Consider the following 13182-nt stretch of genomic DNA (forward strand, 5'->3'; position numbering starts at 1 on the left):
GGCTGTTCATGAGGGGGTAGCTTTGGCCCTCCTGTATGGGCAGGGCTGCTGACAAGGGGGTAGCTCTGGCCCTCCTGTATGGGCAGGGCTGTTCATAAGGGGGTAGCTTTGGCCCTCCTGTATGGGCAGGGCTGCTGACAAGGGGGTAGCTCTGGCCCTCCTGTATGGGCAGGGCTGCTGATAAGGGGGTAGCTCTGGCCCTCCTGTATGGGCAGAGCCACTGATAAGGCAGTACAGCCAGCCCTCCTGTACTGGGTCTGGTCCCCATCAGTTCAAAAGGGGGACCCAGGCACCTGCTGTACTGTCTTATTGCAGACACTGATCCTCTTCTGTCTCCCATTGCAGCGCTGCCAGCTTCTCCTCCTCCTCTCCCTCCCTCCCTCCCTCCCTCTGGCTGCACTGAAGGGGATTGGTTCCAGCACATGCACCCCTTCCATCTGCTGTCCAGGCCCCCCTGTGCCCCTTTCCCCTGCAATGCTGCCAGCTTCTCACCTCTCCCGCCAACATCTGCTGTGGGCACACAGGGGGGTGTCATTATTGCCCCTTCCTTTCCTGAATGATCATAGGGGCAATGGGTACCAATCGCTCCTGTGTCATCACTGAAGCCTAGTAAGTGGTGTTTACTATGCTTCAGTTTGTGAATGAGTAGGAAGTCTCAGAGCACTTCCTATTCATTTGTGCAGCTGGGGCTGTAGAGAAAGGGAGATAAATCTATGTCCTCAGTCACTTTCGGCCTGGGCGAGGTGGGGGTCCCTGTCAGGTAGGCTGTATGGGGCCCTCGCAAAAAAATGGCCTGGTCATTGAGCAGACAAATCTCCCAGGGCTGAAGTGGTTAAAGTAGTTCTGTTTTCAGCATTATAAAAGACGCACCGCGAGCGCTTGTCATAACTGCTAAAAGAGGAAACGCATTCATAATGCTAATACACCAATTCCCAGTAGTAGTTTTTTTTTTTATTTCCATAAAGCATAAATGAGATTGGCATGGAAGGGGAACGGAACAAAAGCTTTTGCTTCATTATGTTCCTTTCTAAGCCTCGGAGAATTACATTCGCTGAGCCTTATAGTATTGTCTGACAAGGAACCAAAACACATTATATCAATAGCCCTCCGCACTAATAAAAGCGTAATGGCAGTGGTTCAACATGACCCCATTCCCTGGACGCACGCAATCCACCACAATACAGCTGCTCTTATAATATCAGCATAAATGAGAAGCAATCAAAGTCATCTATTAATAAGTAAGGTTATATTATCATTACTGGAACATGCTTAGTACATTACACCAACTGAATCTGCCTTTTAAATGTCTTTTTATATAATCAAAAGAACATCTCGGGTCCCTTTTTAGTCTTTTCCCTGCCAGAACAGTTTAGGCCCGAAGATTAGTTAAAAACCCCCAAAACACATGTATCCAGCCAAATCCGGCCCCTCAGGCCATTTCATGTGGCCCTCGCACCTTTCATGCAGCTGCAGCTCCCCCCAGAGGACAGAACTCCTCTGCCAGATCCTGCACCTCTCTATGCAGCCACGGAGAGGCTCGTCTCTGCCCCCATCCCAGCAGTTGGCAGCAGAGAGGAGGACAGAACTCCTCTGCCAGATCCTGCGCCTCTCCATGCAGCCACGGAGAGACTTGTCTCTGCCCCCCATTCCAACAGTCGGCAGCAGCAGAGAGGAGGACAGAACTCCTCTGCCAGATCCTGTGACTCTCCATGCAGCTATGGAGAGGCTTGTGTCTGCCCCCCCACCCCAGCAGTCAGCAGCGGAGAGGAGGACAGAACATCTCTCCCAAATCCTGTGCCTCTCCATGCAGCCACGGATAGGCTCGTCTCTGCCCCCCATCCCAGCAGTTGGCAGCAGAGAGGAGGACAGAACTCCTCTGCTAGATCCTGCGCCTCTCTATGCAGCCACAGAGAGACTCGTCTCTTCCCCACCCCCATCCCAGCAGTCAGCAGGGGAGAGGAGGACATAACTCCTCTGCCAGATCCTGCGCCTCTCCATGCAGCCATGTAGAAGCTCGTCTCTGCCCCCCCCCCCCATCTCAGCAGTCAGCAGAAGAGAGGAAGTCCTCCTACAGATCCTGTGCCCCCCCTTGGTCTCAGCATTCAGCAGACTCTAGCAGCAGACTCCGACCCTCCTCTAGGCAAACTCCAGACCAGTTCGGGGGTCGGGTTAGAGATGAGTTTAGAGGACACCAAACACTATCTCTAGTTGGGAAACATTGTTATCATTAAAGAACAAGTCCAGCTGAATGCAACTTACTACTCTTAGGTGCAGTGGAACCTCGGATTGCAAGTAACGCGTTTTTTGAGAGTTTTGCAATATAAGCTATTTTTATTTTTTTTTAAATCCTGACTCGCTTTGCGAGCGTTGTCTCGCAAGATGAGCATGATTCAAGCCGATAGGGGTTTGCAGTACCACATTTGGCCAGAGGTGCGGGGGCGCTGGAGACACTCGGAGGCACTCCGTTCCCAAGTGTCTCAGAGTGTTTCTGAGTGTCTACGGCGACCCCACACCTCTGGCGACAGGGGGTACTGCATAGACAAGCAGTGGCTTTATCTGATTATCTGAGTTATCATTATTTTCTATGGCGAATCTCGCTTTGATAGACGAGTGCTTTGGATTACAAGCATTCTTCTGGAACGAATTATGCTCATAATCCAAGGTACTACTGCATTTAGAATAAGTACAATTGTTTTTGCTGGTCCCTGTATTTGCAATACGTCATGATTGGTCATATCGTTGTGCTAATGAATCTTACCTTTATACTGTACTTTCTGTGCTCTGTTATTTGGACAGTCTCTCCCTTGTAAACTAAAGTTGATATTGGTTCGGATGCAGCGGTTGTTGAGGGGCTGAACCGGTCTATAGTTATCACTCATGCTGGAAAAGATCTGCGATGGTTGGTTTTGGCTTAGAAGTCTTAATGAATGCATCTGGAAAAATCAGAGAACATTTATTAGTTATTGAACCCGTGTGTCATACATCTCTGACATCCTGTAGGGAAAAAGTGCCAAGAGATTCAGTTAGATTCACATTGCTGCAGTCTGTTAAAGAGACCCCGTTGCCATTCATTTCAACAAAAATCTTTCCATGAGATTGCATATGTATTTGATCCATGGTATGCATGTTATTTACCTATACATGTCTCCAGGGCCGTTTTTAAGGCAGGGCAAAAGGGACAGCTGCCCTGGGCCCTGTCATTGTTGTGGGGCCCAAAGCAGCTGCCTCATACTTGCCAACTAAATTCCCTTGTCCTTTGAAGTTTTAGTCCTGTGCTGTGTCCTGATATCTCAGTGTGAAGTGCTGGTACTAATGCTGCCCAGCTCTGCCTTATTGTTGTGTACAGATGACTCGCCTGTAGACCCTGTGTTTACATTTAAATAACCAACATTCATATGTAAATAGCGGCAGCATTCATAAGTAAATAGCTGCGGCCAGCGGCATTGATATGTAAATAAAGGCGGCATTTATATATATATCATGCCCCCTTACAGCGAGAAGATGATATGCTGTAACCTCTAGCAACCAATCAGTGAGCAGTAATAGTGTACAGTAGTCTCAAGCAACCAATTTACAAGCAGAAATCAGTTGCTGTTACCTCTAGCAACTAATCAGTGAGCAGTAATAGTGTACAGTAGTCTCAAGCAACCAATTTACAAGCAGAAATCATGTACTGTAACCTCTAGCAACTAATCAGTGAGCTGTAATGTGTGCTGTAACCTCTAGTCAGTAAGCAGTAATGATATGCTGTAACTGCTGGCAACCAATCACAATTGCTGCCTGATCTGATAGCTGCTATTTATTGTATGTCTCAGAGCAGATGGAGAGTGGAATTGAATGGGGGGGGGGGGGGGGGGGGGCAAGAAAATTTTTGCCCAGGGTCCAATCAATATTAAAGACGGCCCTGCATGTCTCCCCTTGTGTAGACATCCAAAAGCTCTGAGACAAATCATGTAGGGTTTGATTAAGGCTTGACAGTCAACATGTTTCAGGCCTGACAACTCACTAAGAGAGTCTCTAACCACAGATCACAATGAATAAAATCCTAGGAGTAAATACCTGTCCAGTATCCAGCACAATAATACTAAGCGTCATTGAAGGGGGTTTTGTGCATAACCCCAGAAATGTGTTGGCCAAAACCCTTCGGTTGTGACAAAGGTTTATATTTGAATCACCCTCAACAGCAGTGATTCTCAACCAGGGTTCTGTGGATTCCTAGGGTTCCTCCAGAGGTTGCTAGGGGTTCCTTCAGCATTGGGCAATTTCTGCCTCTCAGATAAGTTCCCACCGACACCATTGATCTTTTTAGCTATCTGTAAGGAGGTAAATCTTCCCAATGACCACAAGTGTAAGGACCATTCTTCCCACTGACCATCACACTAATGTATCATGAGTTGTAGATTTCTAATTTTTAGCAGGGGTTCCCCGAGACTGGAGAACTATTTCAAGGGTTCCTCTGTGTTGAAAAGGTTGAGAAAGGCTGCTCTACAGATTGGAGCTCTCACCATTTTACTCTGTACATGGTGAATTTCTCCCCTACTGGGACCATATGGGGAATTAGCTGAAGCATTCCAGCAATTATTTGAATATTTGATCCTTTGTCAAGCTCCACCAACCTAATTCCAGCCTTAAAGCGGGAGTCCGCCGGGAGTTCCGCTTTTTTTTTTTAAAAGCCAGCAGCTACAAATGCTGCAGCTGCTGACTTTTAAAATAATGACACTTACCCGCCCAGCGCGCCCGCGATGTCGGCACCCGAAGCCGATCTCTCGATCGTCTCTCGGGTGCTGCCGCCGCCATCTTGGGTATGGGAATCAGGAAGTGGAGCCTTGCGGCTTCATTTCCCAGTTCCCTACTGTGCATGCGCGAGTCGCGCTGCACAATAAGGATGGTCCCCGCTGTCTCTGGGATCCGTGTGTTTCCCAGCGGGCAGCGGGGGACTTTCGGAAAGGGGTGTAGATTCTGCGGAAAAAGGGGTGTACCTTCTGCAGAATCTATGCCGGAAATGGGTGCAGATACCTGTACTGTACAGGTATCTGCACCCCCCTCCCCCCTGAAAGGTGCCAATTGTGGCGCCGGAGGGGGGGAGGATTCCAATGAGCGGAAGGTCCACTTTAGGGTGGAGCCCCGCTTTAAGAGATGCTCTTAGTCCCTTAAAAAAATGCTACCTGAGGTGCACAGCAATGGAAGATCTCCTATACCAGTGGTTCTCAACCTGAGGGTCGGGATCCCCTCGGGGATCGAATGACAATTTGCCAGGTGTCACTGAAAAAACCTAGGTGTAAATACCTGTTCAGTATCCAGCACAATAATACTAAGCCTCAGTGAAGGGGGATTTGTGCACAACCCCAGAAATGTGTTGGCCAAAACCCTTGGGTTGTGACAAACGTTTATATCTGAATCACCCTCTACAGATTGGAGCTCTCACCATTTTACTCTGTACATGGTGAATTTCTCAGGGACCCTACTGGGACCGCATGGGGAATTAGCTACCACATTCCAGCAAATATTTGAATATTTGATCCTTTGTCAAGCTCCACCATCCTAATTCCAGCTTTAAGAGACGCTCTTAGTCGCTTTAAAAATGCTACCTGAAGTGCACAGCAATGGAAAAGCTCCTATACCAGTGGTTCTCAACCTGGGGGTCAGGACCCCCTCGGGGATCGAATGACAATTTGCCAGGGGGTCACCGAATACTGGGCTGTTCCTGAAGCCCACACCGCTCTCCCAGCCTTTTTCGCAGCCACCCCAACTGGGCTTTTCCTGGAGCCCGTGTCTGCCCACTCAGCCTCTTCGTAGCCGCCCATTCAGTTTAATGGCATGGCTGGGGGGCAGAGACTAGAAGTCAGTTGACTTGCGAGGATTGCGAAGTGGGAGAGGCCGGAGGAGACCCTATCTCCTGATTTCAGCATAGGTGTCACTGCTGTGAGACACCACAGAGCTGGAGATACAGTGAGTAACACTACCTGTGATTAGAGCTGCCATTAAAAGTCCCCACTACAGTTATCAGACCAGCAGATGACCTTGATCAGGAGCACCCAAATTGGCTAAACAGAACAACCCCCCCCCCCCCCCCCCGCAGCTCTGCCACTCATCCCACACCCCACCAGCATTGCCATTCATCCCATTTCCCCCCACCCCCCCACCAAGGAGTAAAAACAGAGAACACATGGAAGGGAGAAGAAAAGAGGGGGAGGAACAAAGAAAAAGGGAGAGAAAAAATAAGAGAAAGAACAAAAAAGACGGATAGAGAGAGGGATGGGGAAAAAAAAACAAGAAATTAGGATAGAGAGAGATAAAAGGGAAAGAAAGGAGAATAAAGAGAATGGTGCATCCTAAAATGTACCATAAGGAGTTTACTACTGTATTGCCGCGTACACACGGTCAGAATTTTCGGCCAGCAAAAGACAGATGAGAGCTTTTCATCGGAAAATGCGAACGTGTGTATGCTCCATCAGAATTTTGCTGGCCGAATTTCCGCCAACAAAAGATTGAGAGCAGGTTCTCCATTTTTCTGACGGAAAAAGTTTCTATCGGAAATTCCGATTGTGTGTATGCAATTCCAACGCGCAAAAACACACACATGCTCAGATTCAACTACGAGACTGAATCTATTGGCTACTGGCTATTGAACTTCCTTTTTCTAGTCCCGTCGTATGTGTTGTACGTCACCGCGTTCTTGACGGTCGGAATTAGGTGTGACCGTGTGCATGCAAATCCCGTCGGAATTCCGTCGGGAAAACCATCAGAGCTTTTTCCGACCAAAATTCCGATCGTGTGTACGCAGCATAAGAGTGGAAAGGACTCGGGGATCGCTAAATGTCAATGGGTTACGGGCGCAAATTACTTGTCTTGCCTTGTGTGCTGACAACCCACGCTACGAAAATAATTTTACTGTTAGGGGTCCCCACAACTTGCCAAAGGGGTCACGGCACTAGAAAGGTTGAGAACCACTGTCCTATACTCAACTGCAGCTCAAGTGGTCATACATTGTCCAAGCAACGTCTCCTAACTTTCACCCACTATGTCTGAAACATTCTCCAATGTCCCAAAGAACAGATGGAGGCACCAGAGCAGCTGCTAGGATTAGTCTCCCAGCCCTGAGGAACAGAAACCTGACCCAAATTCATAGCTCAGGCTTAACCCTGAGCTAAAACTAACTTTTGCCTGCACTAATTTACAGGCGTTTCAGTGTTCTCGGATCCAGGTACAGGGGTTAGTCATCATTATGGCCCGTACACACGATCCGAATAGCATGTGACCGATTGTACGACCGTTTTCGGTTAATAGTCGCAAGTAGAAATTGAATAGCTAAATAAAGTCACAAAAATTCTTGTACGGTAGAAAAAAAAATCTGAAGTGATGTCATGTGTTGTAATGTATTTGTATTGAATTTTCGGACGACAACTATACTGGCTAACCGAAAATCATACGATCTGGAATCGTACGAGGAAAATTTTCACGTATGCCCGATGGAATAAGATCGGATGAGTGGTCATGATCGGCTGTCGAAAGTAGTGTACACACGATCCGAAAATCGTACGATCCTTCCTCGGACGACCGTTTTCGTACGATATTCGGATCGCGTGTACGGGCCATTAGAGTGTCGGCAAAGGGACCCAAACAAACAATTGAGCGACTCCTCAGGGGGTAGCACTACAGATTTATGAAGCCATCCAATTTGCACGCAGTGTGAATAGAGGGTAAACCGTTGGCGAGTTCCGTTCATTATCTGCTCTGTCCCTGGGTCAGGAAATGTAGATAAATCTCCCCAATGGGACGCAGAAAGAAAAAGATACATGGCAGGAGTTTAACAATTTTCTACTATACCAAAAAAGTTTCAATAAAAAGATTGTGACTTTAGATACGTTTTAAGGAAGGTATGGAGTTGACCTCCAGGTTAGTTTGCTCTCATTTCCTTCAATACTATAGGTATCCCCAGTGAGGGCTTCTTCAGAATAAGGCCGACCAACACACTTTGCAGAGCCACTTTGATCCTGCATGTGGCTTTTTCTCATATATTCCCAAACGATTGCCTACCGAGACCTCCGATTTTATTAAAATATTGGAAACAGGTTTTAATTGGGTTTCTTTTCCTGCCAAACAGTGCTGGGGAAGGTTGTAAGTATTACAGAGCTGTGGAGAAAAGTGTCGGTGGGTCAAGAGGCGTGCGACCCAGAATAGGACAGATTGTATTGCAGCCTTCCATTTTATACAAAAAGCCCGACATAGCTCTTTGTGCTCCCACCTTATCACATTTTTTTTTTTTTTGTTCTATCTACTTTCTGGGTATAATAGCAAATCGTACAGACTGCTGAAAATATCCCAAAAAAACGCTTTTTAGTTCTTTTTAAGATGCAAAGAACAGAAATGGTAGCGAGTATGTATAAAAGTGGCGCGCTCCAGAAGGTGAAGAAGAGAAAAGTAACCGAAACAGCGGGGCTTCAATTGCAGTGCTTAGGGCAAATGGCAACAAAAAAAAGCAAGATGATTTGAATTTGTGCCACCGGCGGCGTCAACGAAGAGATGATGATAACACCATGAAACCTAGATTTATTTTTTTATAAAGCTAAAGTTTAGGCAGCTATAAGAGATATGAATTATTATGAATTACTATCACTTTGTATTCATTAACATATTAACAAGCACTTAAAGTGGTTGTAAAGGTTGAAGGTTTTTTACCTTCATGCATTCTATGCAAGAAGGTAAAAAACCTTCTGCGTGTTTCTACCCCCACAGACCCCCCTATACCTACCCGAGACCCCTCTTGAATCCAGTGATGTCCGCAGGAGACTCTCTTCTCCTTGGCTGACATAGCAGCAGGAGCCATTGGCTCAGGGGCGGACTGACCATTGGGGCACTCGGGAACTGCCCAAGGGCCCCAATGCCACTAGGGGGCCCCATCAGTGTTGCCAGCCTCAATAAAACCAGGGACAGTATGTAAAAATCTGTGTTTTTAAAAAAATCCCAAGATTATATCTGCCCCGCCTCTCCAGTACCTTTTCAGTGTGTGCACGTGTTTTTTATGTGTATACTGTGTGTCTGTGTGTGTATACTGTATGTGTGTGTGTGTGTATACTGTGTGGCCCTATAATCTCCTATTGCCCGGGGGCCCCATAATCTCCTATTGCACGGGGCCCCAGGAGTTGTCAGTCCGCCCCTGCATTGGCTCCCACCACTGTCAATCACAGCATGTGAGCCAATGAGGAGAGAGCAGACGGGCGGGGCCATATGTGTCTTATGGACGCATAGAGCGGGGCTCAGGTGCGAGCAGTGCCCCCATAGCAAGCAGCTTGCCAGTGAGGGCACTGGTCAAGGGGGAGGAGCCAGGAGCGCAAGCGGGGAACCTTGAGAAGAAGAAGATCGGGGCTGCTCTGTACAAAACCACTGAACAGAGCATGTAAGGACATGATTGTTATTAAAAAAAGAAAAAGCTAAAGCTTTAATATCACTTTAAAGCAGAGTTCCAGCCTTAATCTCCCTGTTTTTTTTCCCTGAGTGTGGCTCGGGATTAAATTTCAGCACCATTAGCGGTAACCACGAGCCACACTGCATTGCAGGATCCTGGTGCAGGTTGCTTACCTTGTCACAAAGATCCTGCGATGTCCCCCCTCTGTGTCCTCCTCCAGATGCCTCTGTGTGCCAGGCTCCATTCCCTGCGAGCGTCACGACGCACGGGGGAGGAGCTCGGTGGCAAATTAAAAAAATAGAAAATTCATAAAACATACATGAAAGAATCTCTGTAATTATTTTTTTTTCACTTCACTAAACCTGCAATATGGGAGTGGGGTTTTTCGTAGCAGTATTATAAATGTTGAAAAAATTATAATTTAAAAAATTTTATACTGAAAAAATGGCAACATAGCCTGGGCACATAAACATTTAAAATATGCGCTCTGGTCGAAGATATAAAACACTATTCAAATTCCTACAGAAAATGTAAAAACATACAACGGTACATGATATTTAACCATAGCGCATATTTTAAATGTTTATGTGCCCAGGCTATGTTGCCATTTTTTTTGTAAAAAGTTTTTTAAATTATAATTTTTTCAACATTTATAATCAAACATTTAGTGTGCAAAAATCCCAACGCGTCTCGACATACGTAGTCTTCCTCAGGGGATTGATTTGCTGTCAAAGAATATATATATATAATAATGTAATTTGCTTTTTTTTTATATTGTTTAGGCATGTTTGCATAATTACATAAAATATACACAGACAGAATTCCCTTGTATTATCAAGGAAAAATGGAATTTACATGGAGTATAGTTACCAATGAAGGGTGTATCGCTCATGTTCATGTGTCTCTCCCATGTTACTTCACTAAATCTTTTATCTAAATTTTCAATTATTCTATTTGTTATTGAAAGGCCAAAATAAAGTAAAGGTAGTGAAAGAAATCCGGGTTAAACCAATGACTTTTTGAGCATGAATCTTCATGGTTCGGGTAACTCAAGGCATGACTGGAGTATGTCCTATGCCTATATACTTTATAGTATAATGTGTCCCTCTTTCCTATCTAACAAAGCTAGAAGGTATTCATCTTCATTAGGAACATCTTTTCAGGAACTTATGAGAAGATGGAGTGTAACCTGTCAGGACAACAAAACTACCTAATAAGAATAGTAAAGTTCCCTTCCTGGATACAACTAGCAATGGAGCGGTTGTGTGTTAAAATGATTTGGAAATGTTTTTCTCTGAGAAAGTTCATCCAAGTTCTTTTGCCTACACCACCATGTAGGGTAGCTGAGTGACACCTGACAATGTTTTTATTGCCGTCTGTGCCCTCCTGACCTAAAGACAATACCCTTATTTCTTGTCTTGCTGTCACAGATACAGGTAGAAAAATAGAACCTCTCCAATGAAGGCCTCTTGAACACCCCCCCAAGGGAAAGAGAGCCTTGACTGATGGGGGCATGGGCCGATGCAGGACAAGGTGGCTAAGTGGTCACCAGGGATTTATTGTTATGGGGGATGGGATGGGGTGGGCCTGAGCTCAGAAAAGTTTTGTTCCCAGGGAATTCTACGTCTTTCAAGGAACGTGGTTGGAAGAGCTGCCCACCCTCCCGCCCCTTTTTTCTATGGTATGTCACAGCTTGCTGCAGTTTCTTGACCTTGCCAGCATAAAAGTGGCTGTAATGGGCTATGCCCTTGATGGAAGTCGGAAGCAGGCGGCCTGTCCAGCACTTATGGTAAGGACTGGCCCCCTTTGGAATCGTGTGCTCACAGTATAACTGCGACTGGCACTGGTTTAAAAGTGTTCACATGTTATGTGTTGGATTTTAATAAAGCTATGGCCTTGCCCTTTCCAACTCAATGGTTGTGTGTGTTGATTTAATGGGGTGAAGGGGCAAGGATGAAGGCTTTTCCCATACATTTATGTTACATGTAATTTGTACCGGGCCCATTGCGCCTCAGTGGGGGGGTTGTGGAACCAAAATAAAAACTCTTTCCACTCTAAACCAAAAAAAAAACATTTAATTGGCTTTAAAAATAAATATGGCTTCTGTCTCCGTAAGTAAATAATAGGCCTCCCGGTCTTCCTGGCAGCGGCAGGAACACTGGCCTCCTCTTCACTAATCCAACTGAGACTCTCTTGTTTCTCACCAGATCCCGTATTCTACTCCTTTTCTATTTCATGTGACCGATTTTTGCTTTATAGTCCTATTAATAGGTCGAGTTATATTACCCGATGCTAATAGGCTTTTTTGCAATAATCACAGCTCCTCCTGAAACATTTAATGCCTCATGCTCCATATAACCCTGAACAGTACATAATTTCCCAGCAAGTAATTACATTAAACCTATAACGACCTACATAACAGTTTTTCCCCAGAGTTGTGTGGACATCGGTGTCTACTCATAGACAGGACAGTTGTGCCGCTATGGATAATTAAAAGGGTAAAGCATAGTCCGACGGTTCAGCAGCTATAGAGTCCACTTGTCAAGTACTAAGGTGCTTTAGGCAGATATTATGCGCCAACAGAATGACACAGTGCCTGATAAAAAGAACTCCAATTTGCAGTTAATTAAGTTTTATGGAAGTCCGTTCATGTTTATGGGGCTCAAATGAACTGCCAGGCTCTGTGACAAGTCTAGTCCATCCAGCAGTTTCTACCATGCAACCAGGGCCGTTTTTAAGGCAGGGCAAAAGGGGCAGCTACCCTGGGCCCTGTCATTGTTGTGGGGCCCAAAGCAGCTGCCTCATACTTGCCAATTATCCTGGTTTAAATTCCCTCATCCCTTGAGGTTTTAGTCCTGTGCTGTGTCCCAATATCTCAGTGTGAAGGGCTGCTACTAATGCTGCCCAGCTCTGCCCTATTGTTGTGTACAGATGACTAACCTTCAGACCCTGTGTTTACATGTACTGTAAATTTCCGGCATTCATATGTAAATAGGGGCAGCTAGCAGCATTGATATGTATATCATGCCCCCCTGAGGTCATATCCACAGTAATCTCTATCAACCAATCAACAAGCAGAAATCGTGTGCTGTAACCTCTGGCAACTAATCAGTGAGCTATAATGTGTGCTGTAACCTGTAGCAACCAGTCAGTGAGCGGTAATGAAACACTGTAAGCTCTGGCAACCAATCTCAATAGCTGCCTGATCTGATTCAGTAAACGGATTTTGAGTCTAGCTGCTATTTATTGTATGTCTCAGAGCAGGTGGAGAGCAAAGCTGCATGGTAGGGGAGCCCCAAGAAAAGTTTTGCCCAGGGTTCAATCAATATTAAAGACGGCCCTGCATGCAACCATACTTCATCGGATACCTGGTAGGGAAGCTTCAGAGTGAACAGCCTGCAGCCAGAAAGTTAGCCTGCATGCATCAGCCATTAGCCATTATTAGCTTTATGGTCGGTCATAAAACAGATGACAGAAACTAGATTTCCTGCAAGGAGCACCAAACTAACGTCTACTGATTGCCAATTAAAGAGTCTGACCACCCAGAACTCATAATTTAGTTTTTGCAGATGGTAAGGTAAAGGTAAACTCCAAAAAGGTTATTCTATCTCTTGGGAACTCTCTGGATGAGAGCTCTTGTTTGAGATCCAGGGTCTGTCCACCTCTGTTCACACCATTCCTGCTGGATTTACTTATTTTATATTATGGAGAATATAATAGAAGGAGCTGCGACACACAAAGGTGGGCAGAAAACCTCCAAATTTCCAGTGGGGCAA

At 45.8% G+C, this 13182-nt stretch overlaps 1 protein-coding gene across 1 annotated transcript in view; it reads right to left on the minus strand.

Annotated features, from left to right (window-relative positions):
• CA10 (carbonic anhydrase 10) overlaps nucleotides 1–13182 on the minus strand; it is a 292905-nt gene that overhangs the window by 1763 nt on the left and 277960 nt on the right. Inside the window, exon 8 of the mRNA XM_077458900.1 lies at nucleotides 2759–2933. Within this exon, the coding sequence (XP_077315026.1) occupies nucleotides 2759–2933 (175 nt within the window). The remainder of the gene's footprint in view (nucleotides 1–2758; nucleotides 2934–13182) is intronic.

This window comes from Lithobates pipiens, unplaced genomic scaffold (assembly GCF_037356315.1).
Source record: "Lithobates pipiens isolate NorthernLeopardFrog02 unplaced genomic scaffold, aLitPip1_a1.2 Scaffold_28, whole genome shotgun sequence".
NCBI lineage: Eukaryota > Metazoa > Chordata > Amphibia > Anura > Ranidae > Lithobates > Lithobates pipiens.